General features: G+C 41.1%; 1 protein-coding gene across 3 annotated transcripts in view; it reads right to left on the bottom strand.

Annotated features, from left to right (window-relative positions):
• The window catches only part of LOC126175441 (eukaryotic translation initiation factor 5B), a 392,901-nt gene extending 372,109 nt beyond the window's left edge, over positions 1 to 20,792 (bottom strand). For all 3 annotated transcript variants that reach the window (XM_049922245.1, XM_049922244.1, XM_049922243.1), the window contains exons 1-2: positions 20,517 to 20,792; positions 20,064 to 20,138 (exon numbers count right to left, since the gene is read on the bottom strand). In XM_049922245.1, coding sequence (XP_049778202.1) covers positions 20,064 to 20,138; positions 20,517 to 20,563 — 122 coding nt within the window. In that variant the 5' untranslated portion in view covers positions 20,564 to 20,792. The remainder of the gene's footprint in view (positions 1 to 20,063; positions 20,139 to 20,516) is intronic.
• Positions 20,793 to 25,082: the final 4,290 nt, after the last annotated feature.

The raw sequence follows: 25,082 nt of genomic DNA on the forward strand, positions 1-25,082 counted from the left end.
CAGTGTCAAGCTTAAAATCACTTAAGGCCTCTGAAGACACCAAGGCGGCAGTGCGTTCCATCACTGGGTGTGTATTTTCATACCCGAGAGATCCAGATCCTTGAGACAGTCCGCAGTACGTATACCAAATGGCGGGATCGCTTGAGGCCGATTCCTGAACAATCGTTCGAAGGTGGGTTGGATCACTGAACTAAATGCCAATGACAGAGATGACACTGGTATTTTCAGCACCTGTCAAGCCAAAAGGATATGTCGCCAAACCCAGAGTGGTGGTTCACACAGACTCTGAACTGGGCTGGTCCAAAACACTCACTCCAGTCAATATCCAAATGCCCTCATGGTGGACAGCATCGAACTTTCTGAGGTAGGAAGGACGGACTGATCCATAGCCCACGCTGCCATAGTCTAAGCGTGATCAAACAAATGCAAACCTGTCAGCTCCCCATTTTTTCCACCAAGGCATTTCAAAATGTTCAACAACCGGAAGACCTTTGTTCGTAGGTCTTTCAGATGTGGGAGCCATATTAATTTCGAGTCAAATAATAAACCCAGAAAGTGCACAGTTTCTTGAAAACATAAAATATGGACCCCCAGTGTAAGCTCTGGTTTATTAAAATTGTGCACACAGAGTCTTCTCAGGTCATAACTGAAAACCAGTTGTCTGGGCCCAGGTTTCCAGCCTCCTAATGGTCAACTGTAGCTGCATCATCATCGTCGTAACATCAGAGGAAGAGTAAAAGATTGCAAAGTCATCCACGAACAAAGAGTGTTTGACAGGGCTCCTGACTGTGGAGGAAATGCCATTGATAGTGATGGCAAACAATGTGACGCTGAGGACACTGCCCTGGGGCACACCATTCTCCTGAACAAAGCAATCAGACATGGCACCGCCAATGCGATAACAAAAATGCCGGTCCTCCAGAAAGGATTGGATCAGAAGCGGCAGGCGTCCATGTAGTAAACATTCATGAAGTGGGCAAAGGATGTTGTACCTCCGAGTAGTGCCATTTGCTTTTTCGAGGTCAAAAAACACACAAACTAAATGGTTTCGGTGTAAGAAGGACTCCTGCATCGCCGTCTCCAGTAGAATTAAGTCGTCAAGAGTGGAACGGTAGCATCTGAAACCGCACTGAGAGCAGATCATGTGACCTCGGGACTCGAGCAGCCAGACGAGGAGGCTATTGACCATGCGTTCAAGAGTCTTACCCATAAAACTGGTAAAGGCAACACTCCGATAACTATTAGGGGCACTACAGTCCTTGCCAGGTTTCCAGAATGGAATTAATATTGCCTCCCTACAAGTCTTGGGGTACTGTCCATCAAACCAGATCTGACAAACAAGCGAGGAGCTGACCTTTCACTTCAGGGCACGAACCACGGCATAATGGATCTCATCAGGTCCTGGAGCAGTGTCTCTGGCTGCATTAAAGCAGATTCCAGTTATCACATGGAGAATGGAAGGTTGTAGACTTCCTCATCATGTGGGAAGAAATTGAGCTTCCTTAACTCTGCAGTCTGACGGAATACCTAAACAGCAGGAGCTTGTAAAGAAGTGTTCAGCTAAAACGTGAGCCAGGTCTTCTGGCGTGTCCACCAAGACCCCATTATTGGACAAGGACATAAGGGGATGTGGACTACCCTAGGCTGAAATCCGTCTTAGTGATTCCCAAATGTGCACAGCGGAAATGGACCAATTAATGGAAGTCTTGAATTCCCCCCAGGAAGCCCTCTTCCATTCTTTGATCACTCATCTCGCATGTGCTCTCGCAGACCTCAAGGCGTGAGGATTGTCTGTAGTTGGACACTGTTTGAAGTTCCGCACAACTGTCCGTCTGGCCCTGATTGCCAATCGACTAGTCATTCCACCACAGTACCGGCCATCGTCTGTGGTGGTTACTAGACCTGGGGATGGACTCTGCGGCAGCCCTTTGGATCTCGTGAGTGATATGGACCACCGCCTCCTATGCAAAATCCTTTCATTCAAAAATAGCCTGTTGACTGTACTGTAATCAATTTACCCTTTGTATCAACCACCTGCGTGGTCTCCTGCTGGCCACCGTCCTAGGCGGCAGATGAATCCACACTGGGAAGTGGTCACTAGAATGTAAATCTGGAGCCACTTCCCACTGAACTAAGTCTGCAATAGCTGGGTAACAAAAACAAAGATCAATAGCTGAAAAAGACCCTGTAGCTGTGGAAAAGTGAGTCATCTGACCCGCGTTCAGAAGGCAGCTTTCTCAGAATGGACAAGTTGCTCAATCATTCGACCCCTGGAGCAAGTTGTAGCCGAGCCCCACAGCACATTGTGAGCACTCAAGTCCCCCACAAGGTGGAATGGGTGTGGGAGTGCCTGAAAGAGGTCTGCCAGTGCATCCGCATCCAAAGCGTCATTGATGGGCACGTACAAAGAATACACTGTGATAGTAAAGCATGTGAGAACTTTCACAGCAATTGCTTGCATGGTCGTGGTAAGAGGGACAGGAGAGCAGTGGCATCTGTCATCAAGGAAAATAACCACTCAACCTTTAGCTCCGTCTCCAGTAGCATCGTCCTTCCCATATGTGTGGTAGCCCCGTAATGCAGGTGTGTGTGACTTTAAGATGCGTCTCTTGTAAGCAGATGCAGAAAGATTTATCCTGGAGCAGCAGCTGCAATTCTTCCAAATGTGAGCAATATCCATTCAAATTCCATTGCAACACAGAAGTCCGTATGGAAGCCATTGGTTAGCGATGGTGGTTCTTTTCTTTCTCACTCGGAGGCGGTGATTTACCAGGGAGAACATTAGCCAGTTCCGTGCTCTCTGGTTCCTCCAATTGGAAGTCCATATCCTCAAGAGCATAATTGCCATCAGAAAGTGAGAGCGCTCGTCAATCCGAAGGCTTACCTACCGCTTTCTTGGACTTAGAACTACTTTGCGAAGGATGTTTTTCTTTACTGACAGGTGGAGGCAGCTGCCTGGGTTGCGGAGATGGCTTAGTTGGCTTCTGATATTGGTAAGTGGTATGTGGCTTAGGTGGTAAGCCTACTGCTGACGGCTTCCAAACAACATCAGTTGCAAGTGGAGAGTTTCCCCCACAGGTACATCGACAAGTACATGTGCTCGTAGTTGAATCTGTGATCTGAGTTTGTGAGGAGGCATCACACTTAGCTATTGACGTCTTAAGGGCTGATGCAATGGCTTTGTAAGCCTTTTTAGCTTCACCATAGGGTATGCATCTCTTTACTTTCAACTCTTGAATTTTCGTTTCCTCATTGTAAACCCCTCACTTTCTGCTCCACACTGGGCGATCCCCAGAGCAGTTTACACATTTCGGTGGAAGTGTACAAGAAGTCCCCGACTCGCGAACGGAGCCTCCACAATTGCCACACACAGCCTTCCCGTTACATCCCATAGTGGTATGGCCAAATCTTTGATATTTATAGCATCACATGGGGTTAGAAACAAATGGGCAAACCTTGAGGCGGATATAGCCTGCACAGATATATTCCAGTAATTCGGAAGTATTAAACATTAGAATAAACATTGCCAATTTTTCCAATTTCCCATTGATTCTCCTCATATAATTCTGCACCTCCATGACGCCCACAGTCTTCCATTCTTCACTTAACTCCACAGGGTCCACCTCCATTATTTCGGGGCAGGTAACTACGCCCTTACTATAGTTAAGGGTGTTACGCAATTCAGCCTCGACTGGATAGTTACCTTAGGCCTTACATCCCAGAAGCTTAGATATTTGGTTGGAATTAGCAGTTTCAACTACAAGTGTTCCATTACGAAGTTGTTTGACACTGTTCAGAGACCCAGCAATACGTTCCAAAGCCTTGTGAATATAGAAAGGGGATATCTTCTCAAAGCTTTCCCCGTTCTGCTCAATTACAATGAAAGGTTATGGCACACTCTAATGCCCTGTTACTAAAGACCCCCGTTCTCCGAAACATACAACATTCTACCACTGCACCGCACGGTGGTCGTTTAAGTATGACTAGAGATTATGGTGACAGAGGACTGGTGGCGCTTACCAAATCCCAGCTCAAGAACCCTGGGGTCGCCAAGCCCATACTCAACAAATGAATGCTGAGCCCCTGAGTGGGCGAAGCTGGTGAAATGTTCGCGTGCTAATGTCTTGAGCAACTACGAAAAAAGGTAGGAGGACAACAAAACTACCACTAGGCGCTAAATGGTTGGACATTCATGACTCTTCACAGAACGCGTGGTTTGGAGGTTTGTCTGTTGTGTAAAGTAGAATAGATGATGATCTGTGGCATCTCTGCTGAAACAGCATAATGTTGGTAAAACAGAAGTGTTTCGGTGCACACTGTTCATCGTACATTGTCGAACATGGGGCTCCACAGCAGACCACCCCTACATATTCACACATTGACCCAACGACATTGTCAATTATGATTGCAGTGGGCATGGGAGAATCTGGATTCAACCTTCCATCAAGGGAAACATGTCAGCTCTTCGAGCGAATCACATTTTTGCTACATTAGGTTGATGCTCATCTCCATAAATGCCATAATCAAGGTGAACAGTGGCTTGAAACATGTAGTGCACCACGAACACAGCACGGTATAAAAGGACTTTTATCTTAATAATATGAATATTTACATATGTGTTTGGAGAGAGAGAGTGAGATTGATTTTGATTGAGACTACTTTAAGTCTTAACTGGTACCTGAATTTTGGTAGCTGCCTCCTTAAATGATCAGCTTCTGCACTAGTTGGTGACGTATTATAATTTGGAGGAAGTTATTGTTCTTTAAGATTTAAAGTATGACTCTATTGGTTACTTGGGCGTATAACAGATAGCTTTGAGCCCAAGTTTTCGTAGCTTATCATACCTAAGGGACCACTGTTGTAAGTAAATAAGATCAAACAGCAATCTGCTTTTCATGAGAAAAGGAGATTGCTTGGCACACAAACTTCCTTCAAACTACATGTCCTGCTACATCAAGAATGGTCAGTGGAGTTCATCACCATACTACAAAAACATAATCCAATTACTGTAATTAAGAAATTATGAGAGGTTGTTATGTATTGAATGAAAACTATAGAGAATGCATTTCTTTTCCTGTATTTTAGTGAACTTTGTACACTTACAATTCTGCTGATTGATAGACGGCGACGACAATGAAGTTCACTTCCTTTTCCAAAAATAAGATATTTCTATTCTTCACTTCCAGAAAATTTGTATACATAAATGTATGGCAACTCTTACACATATTTTACTCAGTTTTATCACTAAAATGACAATTTTCATTAAATGTAACAATACGTTCTGAGTGACTACCTAGCAACACGTCCCCTTTTTTACAGTGCACACTCAAAGATTCACAACTACTATTGTGCGGGGATTGCACGCTAAAGAGTTTCTAGCTGTCCAGCTGCGCTGCACTTCACTTCAAGTACTTTTTGAATCACATTTACATTTACAGTATTTACATGCATTACTGAGCTTCTCAGAATAAAATTAGACACAAATTAGTTAAGAAAAGGGCAGTGAGGCTCACATAACATTACAACGGGTAGGAGCTGTATTATGCTAGGGGAGACATTCTCCTGCTCTTGCATGGGACCAGTGGTAGTAATCCTCCACAAACCTACAGACAAACATTTAACAGCGAAATTCGTCAAACAGCTGTGCAACTGAGATGTTATTTTATTTTATTTTCACTACCAGTTTCAGCAATTCATTATGTCATCTTCAGGCCCCATATGCACCACTCAAAAATAATCAAAATTGGCATGCTGGGGCCATATGTTTCTGGATGTTATGAATTCATGGCTCAGGTGCTTCCTTTGAAGACTTGACTGCAATTCCAACAAACTGTCGGATATACAGAATCAATTATGTATTTCATTTCAAAGACAGACAGACAAGCTATTAAGCAAGTGGTCATAATGTTTTGGCTCATCAGTGTAGAAATCCAATGAAATTTCCGATACCGATTTGTTTTTCATTTTTTTATATGCTGATTTTGTTGATTGCAAAGGATGGCATTTGCTTTATTTTTGGGTTTATATTTGGTTTGGTATGCTTTCATTATTCAGACTGATGCTTATTTAGTTTTTCACAACGAAAACTCTTAATTGGAGTGGCTGTCCCATTAATTTCATTTTATTCTTTTAATTAAATATTTTTCGTATTATTTATTAATGTTTGTGGGTGTAGTGAGTGATATCATGGTTGTCACACTGTATATGGTGGAAACAGGAGTGTCCACCATCTTTATACTGTCGTGAGTCACAGCTGATGGGTGATCCTGCTGGTTTTGCTATAGACTAAAGAATCTGTAGGCTTTCTGAGTCACCAGAATGAGGACTGCTGAGTTAAAGATTTTACCGATTGTAATTTGTCACCACATAATCAGAAAGTATGCATTAGGCGGGCGTCGTAGCTTCCATTTTCCAATTACGAGTGTGCAATGCATTTAAAATATCCTTGCAGTGACAAGAGGAGATGTAAATTAATAGTTTGTTCACAGGTGTTCTGCTGAGTTGTTGTTTCCATTTAATACAGAATATTTTGTTCATCAACACAGCTGTCTTCCTCAGTTGCTGCGAGTTTCCCTGTTTGTGTGTTCTTACTGCCCAGACTCCAATTAGACTGAACTAATGTTGATCCCATGTTAGTATTTACAGACGAGTTTGACTCCAAGTGCCTACTACTCCCTTTTATTTCCACAATTTTTACTGGTATTCCATGAAACTTAAATTCTACAGCATTTTCCAAGTCTGGTGGATGTGATGGTCAGGGAGATTTTAATACATTGAGTGCCAGACACAAAGGGTTATTTGAACTGAAACGCTGTCCCTGTTTATTAGGTTTCCCGACATCTTTATTTTGAAAGGCTCCTTAATTATGCTTTCCTAAAATTTTGGCATATGAATCACACTTCTGGTCACACTGTTTCATTTCATGATTATATTCAAGGCAGTGCTATGTGACATCTGATTTGCTAAATTGTTTTAGTCAAGTATGTTGCTGTTACTTGCCTCTCTTGTCTACTGTTCTCGTAATCCAACATTTGTACTGCTGTGATAGTCCAACACACGTAAGAAATGCCACATTTGCATTGAATTTCATACATACCTGGCTTTTGGAAACCTAGATCATCTTCAATATCACAAAGAACACAAGGGAGAAAATACACTGAATGGCACATTTCTGTAAGCACCTACCATCTTTTCCGATATGGGGTCTGCATAAGATAGATAAGCAATTTTTAGATTCTCTTCCTCTGTCTCAGTCTAATCATACTTCTCAGAATTACTTTATTTTGACCTGTTCAATTTCCTGACGTAAGTATACATTTCTTAAGAAAACTATTTCTAGATGTTTTAATTCGTCAACAAGGATTTCCTTGCTTGAAAGTGTTCAAGCTCTATAGACCAAAGTCTACAGCAGCAAATTTCTTTGTGACGGATAATGATGGCTCAAGATGTGGAGATAGAGGTATGTGCATGTAGGCTTTCTATTTATACTGTGACACACAGATCTGGCCATAAAGCTGCCAAGGTTGTTTCGAGTATGCTGCAGAAGTTCCACTGGGAAGCCCATAAACATCCTCCATATAGTCCCCAACTCTCCCCAGGAGGTTTCAATATTTTTGGAGGCCTGAAGAAAGACATTTGTGGCCACCAATTTGCTTCAGTCGAAGAGATGCACACCTGGGTACAATCTCGGATCCATTGTCAGCCACCAACATTTTTCCATGAAGGCAGCAACCATCTTGTCTCACAGTGGGATGAATGTATTAACACACACACACACACACACACACACACACACACACACATATGCACGCACACAAAACTTTCAAAGTTTGTGTGATGAAATTTTAGGAACCCCTATGACAAATTCCCAAATTTTATTGCACTTGATTAAATGACTGCAGCAATATGAAAAGAATAAATAAATTAGAGGTTTTTGTAACCATTTTTTAGAAAACTTTACCTGTCACTGTGAACATAATATTACAGTTCCTGTAATTTTTGAACTAGGACATGGTGAGACTTACCAAACAAAAGTGCTGGCAGGTCGATAGACACATAAACAAACACAAACATACACACAAAATTCTAGCTTTCGCAACCAACGGTTGCCTCGTCAGGAAAGAGGGAAGGAGAGGGAAAGAAGACAAAAGCGAAAGCTAGAATTTTGTGTGTATGTTTGTGTTTGTTTATGTGTCTATCGACCTGCCAGCGCTTTTGTTTGGTAAGTCTCATCATCTCATATATTTTTCCCACGTGGAATGTTTCCCTCTATTATATATATATGAGAATAGTGTTGTCTTTGGAAACCACATCCATCTCTTTTGTCTTACATTGCTTGTTTTTGTAAAGATGACAAAGTCATTGCCTACAAATTAATTTATTTTTTTCCATTTCCCCACTTTGGATTTTGTACAAGCTTTTATAGAATCATTAAGAACCAATGAAGACACCATAGCAAAATCAAGAAATAAAAGGCAATACTGAAAACGCCTCAATAAAAAATACTCGACTGCAGTAAACCATTTATGGGTGACATACAATGAAATCAATATTTTATTCACATCCTGATATTACTTACTCTGTTTTTTACACAATGTTATTAACTGCTGCCTTAAAAAAAATAGTAAACTGCCAAAATTTTCCAATTTTATTTAAAAATTTCCTGCACAAGTTCCTCTGCAACGCACATTCCAAAAGACAACGATTCTTGACTTTTTGTGGTTGCTATTAGTTAAGTGAAATTTATTTACACCCTATTATCACGTCTCTTATGTTAAATAATGGAAGGATGCTGAAGTAGAGAATGTTCCCAGAGACATTACACTGAAGAAGAGCAGGAGTTACTATTATGGCACAGTCATGTTCTGTCTTTGTCATTTCATAAAATGTACTTACATTCTAAACACAACAAAATATATTTATTAAGAACCTCACTACATAAAAAATGGTATATTGATCCTTTCAGGTGCCACAAAAAAACAGTGTCTTCTGGCTTGCATTAAGTTACATTACAGCAAGCAGAGGAACCAAGAGAGAAGAGACTTTCTATTGTTCAAGAACGGAAATGGAGGAACTACTTCAGAGGGTACCAGTAAAACTGGAGACTGGACTATTCAGTCTCTATAAAAAAATAAACTAGAAAAGTTTATCAAATTTGGGACTGTCTCCAGCTAAACTGCATTCTATTTCTCATCACAGGAGAGCTGCAATTGCCAAATGAAAACTGGACGCTGAAACGGACACATTACAAAATAAACTTTCACATGCATACAATGTTGAACTGAAAGAGAAATATGAGAATGGAAACTATGACCATAAACAGAAAATAATCCATTTTGATAAATTAATGAAACAAACAAAAACAGAAAATGAAACATTCCAATAATCCAGAAAAAATCTAATTTTGACTCTTGTGCCAGAGGCTTGCGCTCGACTAAAGGGATGTGAAATGTTTTAAGTCTTTGAATATTTGGTATGCCGGGCACATACTCTTTTCGAACAAAAGAGAATTTTATCACTGCCTGGACAGAACACAAGAAAGGTATTACCACAGGAAACAGCTGGCAAAGTAAAAAATTTCTATTTGGATGATGAAAACTCAAGAATAATGCTAGGAAAGAAAGACGAAGTGAGCATCAGGAAAAATGTACATGAACAGAAATGAGCGATTTTAAGTACTTTACCTGAATCGTACCCTCTACACAAATATAAATGTCCTAAAAACACAGTAGGCTTTTCTACACTTCCTTCAGCCGAAACAGTTGCAACACTAATCACAGAACCTGTATGCTTCGTCTCTGTGACAAATGTCTCCTACATCCCTATTTCACGAACACCTGCAAAATCAAGTAGAAGATTTTGAGCCCGATGAAAGAGTTCAATACAGGCAGTTGGTTTCAACTGACAGGATGAATTTGGTTCTTCATGCAAAAACACTGTCAGAAATCTGCGAATAGCTGGTAGAGAAGATAGAGAAACTTGCAGCCCATTCCTTCAATGCAAAATCTCAGGTTAATTATTTGAAAATGAGAAAGGAAACTCTTCAAGAAGGAACTGTTTTAATGTTGATGGACTTCTATGAAATCTTCAGCTTTGTTGTGCATGACAAAGCATAACATTCTTACTGGAGTAATGGCAGATTTACTATTCACACAGAATGTGTGTACTATAAGAAAGACCAAAGTTTGCAATCAAAACACCTCTGCATTATTTCTGACGATTTAGAGCACGATGTAGCCATAGTTTATGAAATGCATAAGACTGTATTGCAGTTCTTGAAAACAGAACTTGTATTGCTTATAAGTGATACTGAATATTTGACAGATGGTTGTGCTGCATAGTACAGAAACTGCAAGAATTTTCTGAATATATGAAATCATGAACATGACTTCAAAATCAAATGCACTTGGTTATTTTTTTCAACTAGCCACAGTAAATCTCCCCATGATGGAATTGTTGGCACTTTGAAAAGGCTTCTCAGTAAAGCAAGTCTGGACTGTTTTGTGGAAAAATACCTAGCGATGTGGAAGTTTTTCAATTTTATCAAGGACAACTTGCAACAAGTGTCACTTTTCTTTATTACAAACCTGGAGCTAGCTGAGGATTGTAGTTGTCTTTCTGCATGGTTTTCAACTGCAAGAACTGTTTCTGGAACCGGACCCATGCACCACTTCTTATCATTTCCAGTAACTCAGATTTGAGCCAAGCACCTCAGCTGTGATACCAGTTTCAGTGCCATTTTTTACTTCCCTTGAAGTGAGCTGTTAATGCCTGAAGTTCGTGTGCATGCTAATTGCTGTTTTGGTTGTGTGAATGATTCCTTCTGGCATCTAGGAATTATTTTGAAAGTGAATGATGATGAAAGTGAGGCAAGAGTTAGATATATCCATCAACATGGGCCATAATTGTCCTTTTATTGGTCTGAAAATGACACTTGTGATGTTCCATTCTCCCTTATTTTATGTCAGGTAGAAATCAACACAATGACTGGAATGTATACTCCATGTCAGGTCTCTTCTAAATTGGTGGAAGCAAAATGGTCCTTATTTAAGTGTAAAATGAATGTGCAATGAGACAAATTACTGATTGCAGTGTTGCTACTTGGTTTGTGGTTTGACTGACAGTTGACTTACAATATTTCAAAACGGGTGTAATTATTGCACTGGTATGTGAGCCGAGACTGTTTGCCTGCAGTGATCAGGTCCTGGTGGGTGATGTATCTGAACAGTAAGTATGAAGTGCTTGGAACTAGATAGTGACAAGCAACATTTTTGACATATGCATGACTTTCCGTATTACGTACCAAGCCAATCACACCTTACAATGCACTCTCAAGAAACAAAATTAACATTTTGCATTAAGATGCCATCATAAAAATTGGAAAAAAATTCATGATATTACATATCAAACAAGTAAACAAAGTTTATGTTGATACTTCATGCATGGTTGCCAGGACCTCAATGATTTGACATGAAATAATTTAGAATAAACAGTTTGCTTGCTATTTTTGCATCTGTCCCACTTTCATTTGACTGCCCCTTATCTTTTCCATTGAACAGGGAATTGTTAGATATTCGAACATGCCTAAAAAATTGTATGAAACAAAAGGTGAATGTGGAATTCTAAAGAGAATCCTACATCAAAACTAACCATTGTATCCGTACCATGGAGCCACAATTGACTAAGTCAGTGAACAAAGTCAACAGAGTTGTAGAAAACGTGTTCACACTTCATCACGTACTTGCTGAGAATGTGTTTCTGTTATTTTGCCAGATGGTATGTAGGTGTAACAATATTACTAGCTATTTTATTCCTATTATTTATATCCTGTTTCAAAGAAGTTGTCCATTGTCACCTATTGTGGTGAACCTATACAAAGAGCACTTTGAAGCAAACACACTTGAATCCACAAAGTTGAAACGCATGTCTTTCCATCGGTGCACGAATGATACATTTGTGGTGTGGTCACATGGGGTCTAAAAGCTTCTAGCGTTCCTAGAATGTTTAAACTCCATCCATCACAATATAAAATTCAGATGAAACCTGAAAAGGGGGGTTAACTACTTATCCTTGACATGTTAGTTTAGAGAACAGTGGATGGATTCCTGGTTCACAATGTATGTGGAAAACCTATGCACACCTACCTCTATTTCCATGCCTTGAGCTATCACCATCCAGCAAAGAAATTCAGTGCTAAAAACTCTGGCCCACAGAGACTGAACACTTTCAGGCAAGGAAACCCAAAATGTAGAATTACAACACAGTGTTCCAAAGAAGTGGGTACTCTGATCATAAAATTGAATGGGCAATTAAGTCAAAATTAACAACACCTGAGAAAGAAGTCGAGACTGAGACCAAGGACGAAAAGCAAAATATCGCTAATCTACCAGGCTCAATAACCTGAAATATCACTAGATTCCTAGAAGACATGGCATCCAGTGTATTTCGCTCCCTCCAACTAAGATACAAAGTATTTTTTTGTAATGTTAAAGACAATCTAGGTCTTTTATTTTATCCGTAAGTGCTATTTTTCAGCAAATGTAATATATATTTCAGAATAAAATCCAACCATCAATTGTACAGATATATTTATTTCACTTTACTGGAATGATAAATTAATTTACAGTAAATGAACCACACCTACTAAGCAAGTTTCTTCTACTTTACGTAAATGTACAGCTGAGGTCTAAAAATTTACAATATCACTAATTTTGTAGGCTTCTGAAGATAACAATTAATATCTCAAAAAAAGTAAAGTGAAATAAAAATATATGTGCAACTGAAGATTCAATTTCATTCTGAAACAATCTGGGTGTCCGAAAGCTAGGGGTGTGTGTGTGTGTGTGTGTGTGTGTGTGTGTGTGTGTGTGTGTGTGCGTCACATTGCATGTGAATGTGGCACATCTTACATAGGGCAGACTATCAGAACAAGTGAAAAGAGATGCAAGGAACATCAGTGACAACCTTACTAAAACAACCAAGCCAATCAGTTGTCACCAAGCACTGCCTCGAATACACAAGGTGTTGAATAAAGTGTCAAATACTTTTGAGGGCCGATAATATAGACCAAAACAAGAAAAAAATATCCAGTACACATGGACTCTAAAATGCATACCATAAGAGCTAAACCACTTGGGCAATAGAATAGATGTGTTTAACAATAGCAAAGATGAACAAGTGCCCATAGCTCTGTAGGTGTGCATTTAACAGCTCATGCTTATTTGGAAATTTTTCTTGTTTCAGTCCACACTACCAACTCTCAAAATATTCATCACTTTCATTTTTTACAGCCTGCAGTCATGGAATGAAATACAAAGACACCATTATCACAGTCCATGTGGCAAGTTTCTGGGACAAAATACTTCAGCAGTGTATCAAAACACAGATGTCAGAAAACCTTATAAACAGGAATGATAGTTTCAATTTAAACAACACTTGGTGTCAGGCACAGAATTTATTAAAATCTTGTTGGCCATCACAATCACAACAGTTGGGAAACAGAGAATTTGCATTTCAAGGAATATCAGTGTGTGGCATCGATAGGTCACATTGACTGCGTAAAGCATGATGTTTGAACTGTAAGTGCTCCGATGCGCCACCATGTTACTGTGACAGTCGGCCTTTGTACCTTGTACAGTGTACACGTATATCTTTCTTTGTGCTGAAATATATGCGTCATGGGCACAGTTTGCTGCATATGCAGTTATCCGTATTCCCATTTCCCATATTGGTGACCCCCAAGTCTCTACGTCTTCCACAACTCCCACACCGACTGTGTGGAATCAACAGGTTTTACACTCGACGCCATAGCTGCCTCACCCAACGTTTTATATGAAGATTTGGAGGCTTAGCTACTACTACCAGGCCACTCCAATTCCCTGCCAACGGTTGTTTCGCCACTAACGGACAGTGATTCGCGATCTCCAACGAAGTTAACCTCAAACTTTACAGCTCTACAACGGCCAAGTGTTACACTGTTACCTCAAACAATGGACTCAGGTTTCATGTCACTGGACTGTGCATGCCAACATGTGAAAAGTGAAGTGGCCTATTTCCAGAATCATGTAGCGATCGATCGCTCATGTAGTGTTCAAAGGTACCCAAATTCGCACACGTGCTTTGAACCTCTACGCGCCACAACGTTTGATACAGTAGTGCCGTGTGCAATGCCGCCATTTGTGCAAAACGCACAGGCGGTCAACTACTATCAAGTTATGCCAGTTTTGCCTTCCTCACAATTTAATAATGGACATTTTTCAACATCAAGTTCGCCAGGTGCAACCACCAGATCTGTCGCCCAGTTTTTCGACCACATGGGTTCGAGCACACCCGACAGCGCTTCGCCATCCAGGAACGTTGTAGCATGACAATGTGACAGCCAGCAGGTTTCACCAGTGATTATGGTCCTACAATACGAGGTGCATTTCCAATGTGCACAGAAAACTCTTGCTGGTACTGTGCCTTTAACCTCCGGTCCAGTTTACGGGCCCACCTAATGCGCTGCTCATCCATTCGTTCCCATGGTACCGACCGTGTCTGCAGCACCTTGCTTGCATGACTCATCAGGGACATTGCAACCGGCCATTGTTTGGGACGTGTTTGCTAGTAACACACCCACGCTAGTAGTGCCGGGTTACAGGACAGCCTATCCTACCACAGGATAGCAGGCCTTCCAACATACGCCGAAAGCCACCCTCGTCCTCCCTCCCCCTGGCCATCTGCCAAAGCTACCACCTTTGTACGAGGACAGCCCCATTTCATGGTTCGCACTTGTGTAGCACCTTTTCAAATTGCATCAGGTGACCGACGATAACTCTAAATTTCTATGTCTCATCACTCACCTCCATGACCACTCAGATTTAATTTGTGACCTCCTCCTTTCACCACCGCCACTGCCAAGATACGAGTTTGTCAAGAAGAAAATATTGGACCAACTCGCCTGCTCGCCACAGGAATTAATAATCAAGATCCTGTATGAGGAACACTTGGGGGACTGCACTCCGTCAAAACTCTGGTGCCGCCTTCGCCAGTGGGTGGTACGGTCTGCCAAGTTACCTACCAACCTGCAGATACATCTGCTACCACACTCCTTCGAGTCTATCAGCTTTTGCCTTCACATTGCAGATCAGCTGTATGCACTTCTGCATCAAAAACAACCAGCACACCTCTCACCGCTGATTGGCACTACGTCGCCTGTTTACCGGCTGTCTGCGGGCAGAGGCAGGGCTCATTCCGCCTCCACGCCATCTACACCACCGGGCAGTACTCATTCGCTCTCTCCTCTTTCCAAGCACTCAAAAATCGCACACGCACCATATGTCCCAGTTTACGTTCCGGAACAGATCAACGGCAACAAACCACCTCCGCTGTCACGATCACTGCCACCACCAGATCCAGCTCATCCGTACTGTTGGTACCGCAAGATTTTTGGGGATGAGGCCAAGAATTGCAGATTACCTTGCCAGCACCCAAATGCTGACCGCAGGATCTAAGAGATGCCAAGTCCTGCGGGGAACTTCACAGGCATCCTCAAACATTGCACTTCATCCACTTGTCCTCTCGGCCAAGCGGTCCTTTAAACGTGACCAACATTTCGTCGCAGCTTGTTTCCTAGTCGACACAAGTGCTGACGTGTCCATCATACCTACATCATTGGCTCCTCCCATATGCTCGCCGTTCCGTTTCTGTAGCAACATGTCATTTGGTTTGCGAGTGCTTCACCCTCGTGGACAAAATTGTGACCTGTGTCACCTATTTACTGTCAGAGTACGATGCAGCGGCGCAACTCCACTGGCAAAACGATGAGTTGAAACAATGCATTGCTCACACTTTCGACGAGTTCACCGTGGCTCGTACCTCGCTGCTGCTACTGCCATCCACAGTTCCTTCACCTGATCGACCTTCATCAGCAGACACCAGCATGGACACTCATCAAGTTAGTTTAAAAACATTCATTGCGTGTGACGATTTGCGTTCAGTGATCTCTGCACCCACCACATGCAGTGCCATGTGTTTCAAACAGTGCTCCTAATGACAGTCACGCGCGTGACACGAACATGCCCACAACGCAGATAGCCACCCCAGGTGTTAGTAAACATTCCCCCTTTCTCACGCGCCAACCAGGTGATTTGGCGGCCATCGCCGTTCCCCGTACAACGCCAATGCCTCTCTCGCCCGTACTGGTTACTCAAGGCAAAGCTAACAACAGTCAGTCACTGCGCGCCCCGATCTGCTTCGTGTTGCGCGCGCACCCAACCTCTCCAAACAAGCACACGCTGCACTCACATAATAGGCATGTGACTTTTGTGCTGTCTTTTCCAACTTGCACTAACAGCTACGCCTCATCATGTCCCACTCATCCCAAAACTTCACATCAGGATGTTACTCAGCCTCGTGTGCAGTTCGCAGTCTCTTCCGTCACTGACGGAACGACGCACAAGATAATTACCACTGCCAGTTGTTCTACTAGCGTGACCTGGCAGCAAATTAACAAACTTCTGGAGGCACGCATTCTACAGCCATCGGACAGCAATTGGTCTTCACCGATTCACCTTGTCACCGTCACCAAACACAACGATTCTTTTTGAAAGTGTGGTGATTACAGACACTTAAACGCTCGCACCATCCTGGACAATTACCCAGTGCCGAACATAAACAATTTCACCCATATGTTATCGGGTGCCACAATCTTCAGTGTGATTGACTGTAAACGTGCTTATCACCAGATTCCTGTAGTGCTGGAAGACATTCCAAAGACTGCTATCCTCATGCCGCTCGGTTTGTTCCAATACAACTTCATGCCATTCGGCTTAAGGAATTCAGCACAAATGTGGCAATGTTTCATTGACTCAATCTTACGACAGAGCTTTGCATACCTAGATGACATCCTCATTTTCAGCAAGTCGACTGAGGACCACGAAGATCATTTATCCCAGGTCCTTCAGACCTTTAACTCCAACGGTGTTTCCGCCACTTCAACCTGGTCTCTCAATTTACTACGGAGATACACTACATCAAAGGCATCGAAAACATCCTCACTGATTTCTTTTTATGGATCAATACTGTCTCATGCATCGTCAATTTATCTGACCTCGCCGCTCTCCAGGCCTCTGACGAGGAATCTCAAGCTCTCCTCATGGAGCCTCAAACATTGCTTGTGTTTACCAAAGCCAAGTTCCCCAGCATTTCGGATGAAGTGTGGTGCGACTCTTCTACTGGCACTCTGTGGCTGTTGTTCCGTCCCTTGTTGCACCGACAAGCCTTCGACGCCTCGCAGAACCTCGCCACCACACGCCTCATCACCAAGTGTTTTGTTTGGAAAAATGTTAAGCAGGACTGTCAAAAACCTGGGCACACAGCTGCATTTCCTACCAACGCAACAAAATCGGCGATACCCCCCCCCCCCCGGGCAAGTTTGACATTCTGCAAGGACGTTTTCATCATGTACATATCGACTTTATCAGCCCTCTGCCACCGTCAGAGGGCCACAGATATATCCTCTCCACAATCGCACAATCGACCGCATGTCTCGTTGAGTGGAAGCTGTTCCTCCTATACCCAACATCACAGCAGAAACCGTGGCCAAGGGATTCGTCTCGTCATGGATCACTAGGTTCGCTGCCGCTGCTGCCACCACCACCACCACCACCACCGATCGGTCACATCGACCACGTAAAGCATGATCTTTGTACTCTAACTGCTCTGACGAGCCGCCATATTAATGTTACAGTCAGCCATTGTATAGTGTACACGTGTATCTTTCTTTGTGTTGAAATATGTGTGTGTGTATAAACATTTACGGGAACAGTTTGTTGCATTTGCAGTGATCAGTGTTCCCTTAAGTGCAAGCTCTAAAAAACAGAACAGCATCAAACAGCAGAGTGTGTGTTGGGAATCAAGCTTTGCCACAAACAGCAACATGAGGCCAATAGCTCACTGTCTGTCTGGAGACCAGAAAGCAAAGATACATAACAGCAAAATTCACGGAATCTGAAGACACTGTTGAATTGTGCATAAAAAGGAAACAAACAACTAAGCTGAACAGCAGGAAGCAAAGTATTATCAAATGCGCCATGCAAACCTGAGACCACAACAGGTGTAAAAATTAGTCTGCATAAACGGACAGGGAAGTACCCTGTGCTGTGCACTTTCCAAGGAAATACCCTTTAGGGATGTGAATTCCAGTTGAAATACAATTATATCACATGCCTCAAAATGTGTAGGCCTACCTCCTGTGTATCAGATACTCTACAGAAATCTCAAAGCAGAAACTGAAGATACTTTTAAGACTTCACATGTTGATTGTGATTGGTTGGTTGATGTGGGGGTAGGGACCAAATGGCGAGGTCATCAGTCACATCAGGTTAGGGAAGGATGGGGAAGGAAGTTGGCTGTGCCCTTTCAAAGAAACCATTCCAGCATTTGCCTCAAGCAATTTAGGGAAATCACAGAAAACCTAAATCAGAACGGCTGGATGCGGGTTTGAACCATCGTCCTCCCAAATGCAAGTCCAGCGTGCTAACCACTACACCACCTCGCTCGGTGTTGATTTTGATATGAGTCTAGAAACTTACGATAGAAAGTTACACAAATTGAGGTCAGCAAAGTTTCATTAGCAAACATCCCCTATTTCAACTGAGTTATAGCCTATTTGTAATAAAAGTTTTAAAAAAATGCAGTAGTAAAACAGAATATTAATAGTCCGTAAATTATTTAAGGTCCGACGTAGCCCATGCAAACTCTTGTCATTTACAGGCAAAAGGTACATTAGTTTTGTAATGTTAAGCCTAAAGGGAATTATGTAAAACACGTGTCTGTTAAAAATGTAAATTCAGTAAAGCTTGATTTATCTCAAAACTAACTCTAGTTGACAAATAACTCTAGACCTTGTTCTGCTGAGCCACTCAGTTGTAGAGATGAATGACAGGGGTAAGAAGTGCCTTAATGACACAGAATGAAGAGAAATGGGTGCACCAAGAGCTCATTGACATAAATATGAATATCTATAAAAGGAGAAAATAAATCTCTATGTACACAACTATTATCAATCATTGTGTAATAATGAACCATTGGCAATAATGACACAAAGGATAACCATTCATACCTGTTAACAACACAATCAGAAAGAAAAGCTCGGCAGAGTTGCATTTAAAGCTGTAGAGATGGCAAAATAACTAGAAACGGTGCACAAGCTGATTTGATTAACATACAGGGAGAAAGCAAGTGTTCTTTTCTAAGGAAATATTCTTGCGTTTGCATGAAATTATTTATGTAAACCACGCAAAACATGTATCTGGATGGTTCAACAATTGCTTGAATTGACTGTCCTCCAAAATGCAAATCCATTGCGTCATCCCTGCACAAACACTGCTCTGTACATGCACAAGAATCTCAGTAAATATATTGATTTAAGCTAGATAGCAAAGGAGTGTCTGATGTCTCTTCATCAGAACAAGATAACATTTTTAACAGCAGTGATGGCACACAGCTCTGCAAGCTGAATGCAAAAATTTCAATTAATAGCTCAATACGCCATGAGGAAGCAAACATAATATTCGATCACAAGAAAATGTATGAAGAGAAAATAAATACTTGTCACTCTGCATGAAAAAGGATGACTGTAAACAAATTGCACAAGGTAGGGTCTATAGCAACTTCTTAGGTTTGGCACAATTCACTTAAGTACCTTCAGGCACTACCGCATACACACACTATAATGGTCAGCCTAACCCTTAACAGGTGCCAAAATCTGAAGACAAGCACCAGTACATAACGAGCTACAGAAATTATTATTATTTTGATATTGCCAAATATTGAGCATCACAATCACCATGCAAGGCTGGCTGTGGCTGAAACTTGTCATGAAAGCCAGTTCTATATCCTCAAATTAACATGAAACCAAACATGTGGATGTACTTCGCCATCTAAATGATTAACTGACGATTAACTTCCTTAATATGATCAACCAGTTTTACAGTAGTATTAGTTCTGGAATGAATTCTCAATGAAATTATGGCACTAAATTAGGATGAAAAAGTACACTAAAATTGAACAGTGTTACTCACCTAGTTTTAACTTTCTTTTCCTTCCCTTTAACAGGTGTTTCATCAATAAATTGCGATTCCCCAACATCATCTTCACTAAAAGTAAAAAGTATGCACACGTTAAATAGAACTGGGAAATACGTAACAACTTTAACTATACAGTAATAATGAAACCTATTAGGCGATAAATTTTACGAAATTGACACGTAAAATTCTTGAAACTCAAGTTAAAAAAAAGAAACTACCGGCGCCTGCGGGCCACTGAATTTCATATCTGACACAAGCGTTCGGATAATAGCTCTTTAATGGAAAACAAACTCGACTTCATGCTCCACAAAAACAACACATTTCTGATGACACTTCGCGGCGATAATAAGCAAAAACAGCTGGCCTAAAATATATAAATGCTTTTCTCGCTCTATTTGTAAGGTGGTGTTGAATATATCAGCTAGTGTCAAAGTAAGCTCCACTTACATTTCCTCATCCTTGGCACCTTTTTTGCCTCTTTTTGCTTTTCCCATCGCAACTTTTAAATTGTTGCTTCTCTAGACACAAAATTAAAAAAGGGTATTTCTTTGATAAATATTTTATTTCCGAATCTCCTCTCATATAGAAGGCAAAAGTAAACAATGCTCGTCTGTTTTACACGTCACTATTCCTCAAACACACTATTTCACAAGGGTGTGTGAGCACATATGTTCAATAACATACACTTTACGCTCAGATGGGACTGAAACGTGCTCTTGGCCAAAGATTCTACTCTTTGACCGGCATTTCTCATCAGTCTTTTGTCACCTCACTTACAAATCCCCCCCCACCCATGGCTCAAGCTACAATGTAATTTCCTTATATGTAAACATGAAATAGCCGTGTGGAACAACATCGCGGAAAACTTAACACATATAAAAAAGAGTAGCGTCGCTGCGTAAAAAACAACTCCAGTGTTTCAGTTGTAGGTCAGTTCTAGACGTTAACAAAACGGCAGGCATCGTCAACAGCTGGGAGCACCGTACCGGTAACCTCAACACTTCATTTCCAGTCCAACACCGCACGCTGTAGGTGAAGTTATCCTATATAATTCGTGACACAAACAGTCACAATATACTCTTGAGTTAAGGCAATGACGATAATTAAATACATTAATGGCCAAAATAATTTCATAAAGAAACTTCTAGACAAACTTTGTTTCGCAAACTGCTGAGATGTAACACAACAGGACAGTTCGCCGACAATTTTCAAAATATCAACATTAGTTGCTACCGTAAATGCAATCAACAAACAATATTTATTAGGCAAGAAACATAGTTTGTTTGGCTTCACTAATGATTTTTCCCTTTTTACATATCCAGTACTGATGCAACTTATTTTTCCACTTCCACAGAGTTCACTTCGTCACACTTAAAAAAGGTTACTTCACTAAAATAACGTCATCAATCTATGTATTATGCCACAAAAATAAAGCTAAATGATAAAATCATGACTAAAAAGGTGCAAAAGCACAAAATCCACATCTATGATAAAAGTTTTCATGACAAGAATAAGTTAAAATCCAACGTCAGCAAACCATTTAGCAGACGCCGACATAGTCACTCAAGCCAACGTCAGAGTCAAAAATTTCTTTCCGAGAAACTTTGCTTTAGAGGCCGATTTACACTGGCCGTCACGTCACATCACGTCATGACACCGTCATGTCAGGTTGTCGATGCACATTGGGCGTCAAGGGAGAACAGAAGGCAACGTCACTGAGCAAAGCCTAATTCACACTGGCTGTCATGTTTTGTCTCGTCCCATCAAAAGATCCTTCAATATATTTCAAATGCCGACATCCACACAGGACGTGCCGTCATGTTACCTCACGTCATGCCACCAACCAGATTCCTTGTGAATATAGTTCTGAAGGCTAACGTCATCCATCCGTTGTTCATCACGTGGTCCCCAAGCTAATTTTCTTCCGATACACGGCGATGCCCACATCTCAATTTTCCGTTTCATCGTCGTTTATGTCAGTTGTTTGTTGTTCGTTATTTTTGTTATTTATTATAAAATTATTGGTTTCGTTATTTCCTTTTTCTGAAGTTTATAATTTTATAATAAATGACTAAAGGTTAAATGAAGCAGTGAGGCAGCAATCTGAACTGTACAACCTAGTGTGCTAAATTACTTGCCATCTGCAACATTTGTAAAGTGGATTTTATACATACCAGTACTGTATTTAATATTTTGCAATGAAATGGATTGCAATAAGACTGCAGCTTAAAGTGGAAAAAGTACTGTGGGTAGAAAAGATAGATTAGTAAGTGGAATCTGTTAGTATGTCGCCAGGTATCAGTTGTTTGTTGTTAGTTATTTTTGTTATTTATTATAAAATGTTTGGTTTCGTTATTTCTTTCTCTAAAATTTATAATTTCATACTAAATGACTAAAGATTAAATGAAGCAGTGAGGCAGCAACCTGAACTGCACAACATAGTGTGCTAAATTACTTGCCATCTGCTACATTTGTAAAGTGAATTTTATACATACCAGTACCGTATTTAATATTTTGCAATGAAATAGATTGCAATAAGACTGCAGCTTGAATTGTAAAAAGTACTGTAGGTGGAAGAGATTGATTAGTAACTGGAATCTATTAGTATGTTGCCAGATATTTGTAATGTTTCATAAAGAAATGAACTGAGCCCTTCAGACACTGCAACAGTGACAAATGCTTTTTTTTTTTTTTGCAAAATATACATCAGCTAATGTATTAGAGTTGTTTGTTTAAATATGTGCCGGCCGTTGTGGCCGAGCGGTTCTAGGCACTTCAGTCTCGAACAATGGGACCGCTACAGTCGCAGGTTCGAATCCCGCCCCTAGGCGATGTCCTTAGTTTAGTTAGGTTTAAGTAGTTCTAGGTTCCAGGGGCCCGATGACCTCAGATGTTAAGTCCCATAGTGCTCAGAGCCATTTAAATATGCTAATTTAATGTTAAGTAGCTCTCTGGATTGTTTTTTTGAAACAATTTTGGAAGCAGCAGTGATCAATATTTACGTGGTTTCACTAGCTAAACCCAGTACAAATAAGGCACTAGAACTTTTAAAAGCCAAATACAAGATGTAAATAAAACCTATAAATCTTCGACAGAAGGGTACTGAAGGAGATATGACTATTGCAAAAATTTTGCACTGGGCTGGTGACTCAAACAAACCAGTTTCTCAAGGGCTGTTACGGCAGCTCGTAACACAGTGTTCCTTTTAGTAATTCTGGGTGCAATTTGATGTAACAGACATAAAAACTGGAGCTTCGACTTTGTAAAACATAAAGGCAAGAGCTGCTCAGGCCTTAGTGGCAACAGCAGTTTTACCTCAGAAGGCAGCTCCCACACTTGTAGACAAAACGTCAGAAAGCAGTTTTATATATCGACCTCAACCCCCCCAGCTTGAAAGTTTTAGCTGAAGAAAACTCAAACTTTTTATTTCTGCTCCCTAACCTTTGATTTCTATTGCAAATTTTCCTTTTTTCCTTTAACTGCTTGCTCAGCATACAGACTGAATAACATTGGGTCCGGCTACAACACAGTCTCACTCCATTCTCAACCACCACTTTCCTTTCACGCCTTTCGACTCTTATATCTACCTTCTGGTTTCTGCACAAGTTATAAATAGCCTTTCATTCCCTGTATTTTACTCCTGCTACCTTCAGAATTCAAAGAGAGTATTCGAGTCAACATTGTCAAAAACTTTCTATATGTCTACCAATGCTGTAAACATGGATTTGTCTTACCTTAACCTCTCTCCTAAGAAAAACTGTAACGTCAATACCGCCATACGTGTTCCTACATTTCACCAGAATCTAGATTGCTCTTCTCTGAGGTCGGCTTCTACCATGTCTCCCATTCTTCTGTAAAGAATTGGTGTTAGTATTTTGCAACCATGACCCATAAAACTGATAGTTCGGTAATATTCACACCTCTCAGCGTCTGCTTTCTTTGGAATTGGAATTATTATATTCTTCTTGAAGTCTGAGAGTATTTCACCTGTGTTATACATCGCTCATGTCAAATGGAATAGATTTAGCATGGCTGGCTCTCCAAATGCTGTCACTAGTTCTGATGAAATTTTGTCTACTCGAGGGGCCTTGTTTCGACTTAAATCTTGCAGTGCACTCTCATATTCTTCTGGCAGTGTCATCTCCCCCATTTTATCTTCATGTATGTTCTTTTCTCTTTCCACAACATAGCCTTCAAGCTCATCTCCATGGTATAGATCCTCAATACTCCCCTTCCACCTTTCAGCTTTCCCTTCTTTGCTTAGTACCAGTTTTCCATTGATACAGCTGTATGGTTTTGCTCCAAAGGTCTCTTTAGTTTCCCTGTAAGCGGTATATATCTTCCCCCTACGCAATTTGTTTCTAAATTCTTACATTTGTCCTCTAACCATTCCTGCTTGTCCATTTTGCACTTCCTGTAATCTAATTCTTTAGACGTTTGTGTTCCTTTTGAACTGCTTCATCTGTTGCAATTTTATAGTTTCTCCTGTCGCCATGATGTCATTAGTTACGGAACAAAAAATATAATAGATAAGGTATACAGTTGAGAAAGGATGGGTCACTTTCTCACTATCCTCCATATTCAAGGTTACAATTTAATATTGATTTTTCGCCCAGGACATCATGTTTATAAGACAACAGGAAGTTATCAGCATAAATCGGCATTGATGGAAACATGAGCATTGTTAATGCATGCATGTTCTTTAGGGTGTCTCTCCTTCAAATAGTACTTTTTCTGGAGTTTCGAACTAGATGGCAGTTGGCCATTTAACAATAAATCTTGTGGTGGACATTTAGGGCTTGAAAGCCACATGCAGCTACTAGGGTAACGAACGTCTCAAAACACTTACTGGAGACAGAATGCTGGACCCAGGAACTTCTCCCACAGTGTGCAGACAATGCGTTTGGCCGATGGGGAGGAAAAACGGCCTACCTGAACCTACCTGTTAGCTACCTCTTGCCACAGCAGAGGCCCGTGGTGGGAAAGAAATCTAGGTCGCCCAGCCAACATGCT

This window comes from Schistocerca cancellata, chromosome 3, assembly GCF_023864275.1.
Source record: "Schistocerca cancellata isolate TAMUIC-IGC-003103 chromosome 3, iqSchCanc2.1, whole genome shotgun sequence".
Classification (NCBI taxonomy): domain Eukaryota; kingdom Metazoa; phylum Arthropoda; class Insecta; order Orthoptera; family Acrididae; genus Schistocerca; species Schistocerca cancellata.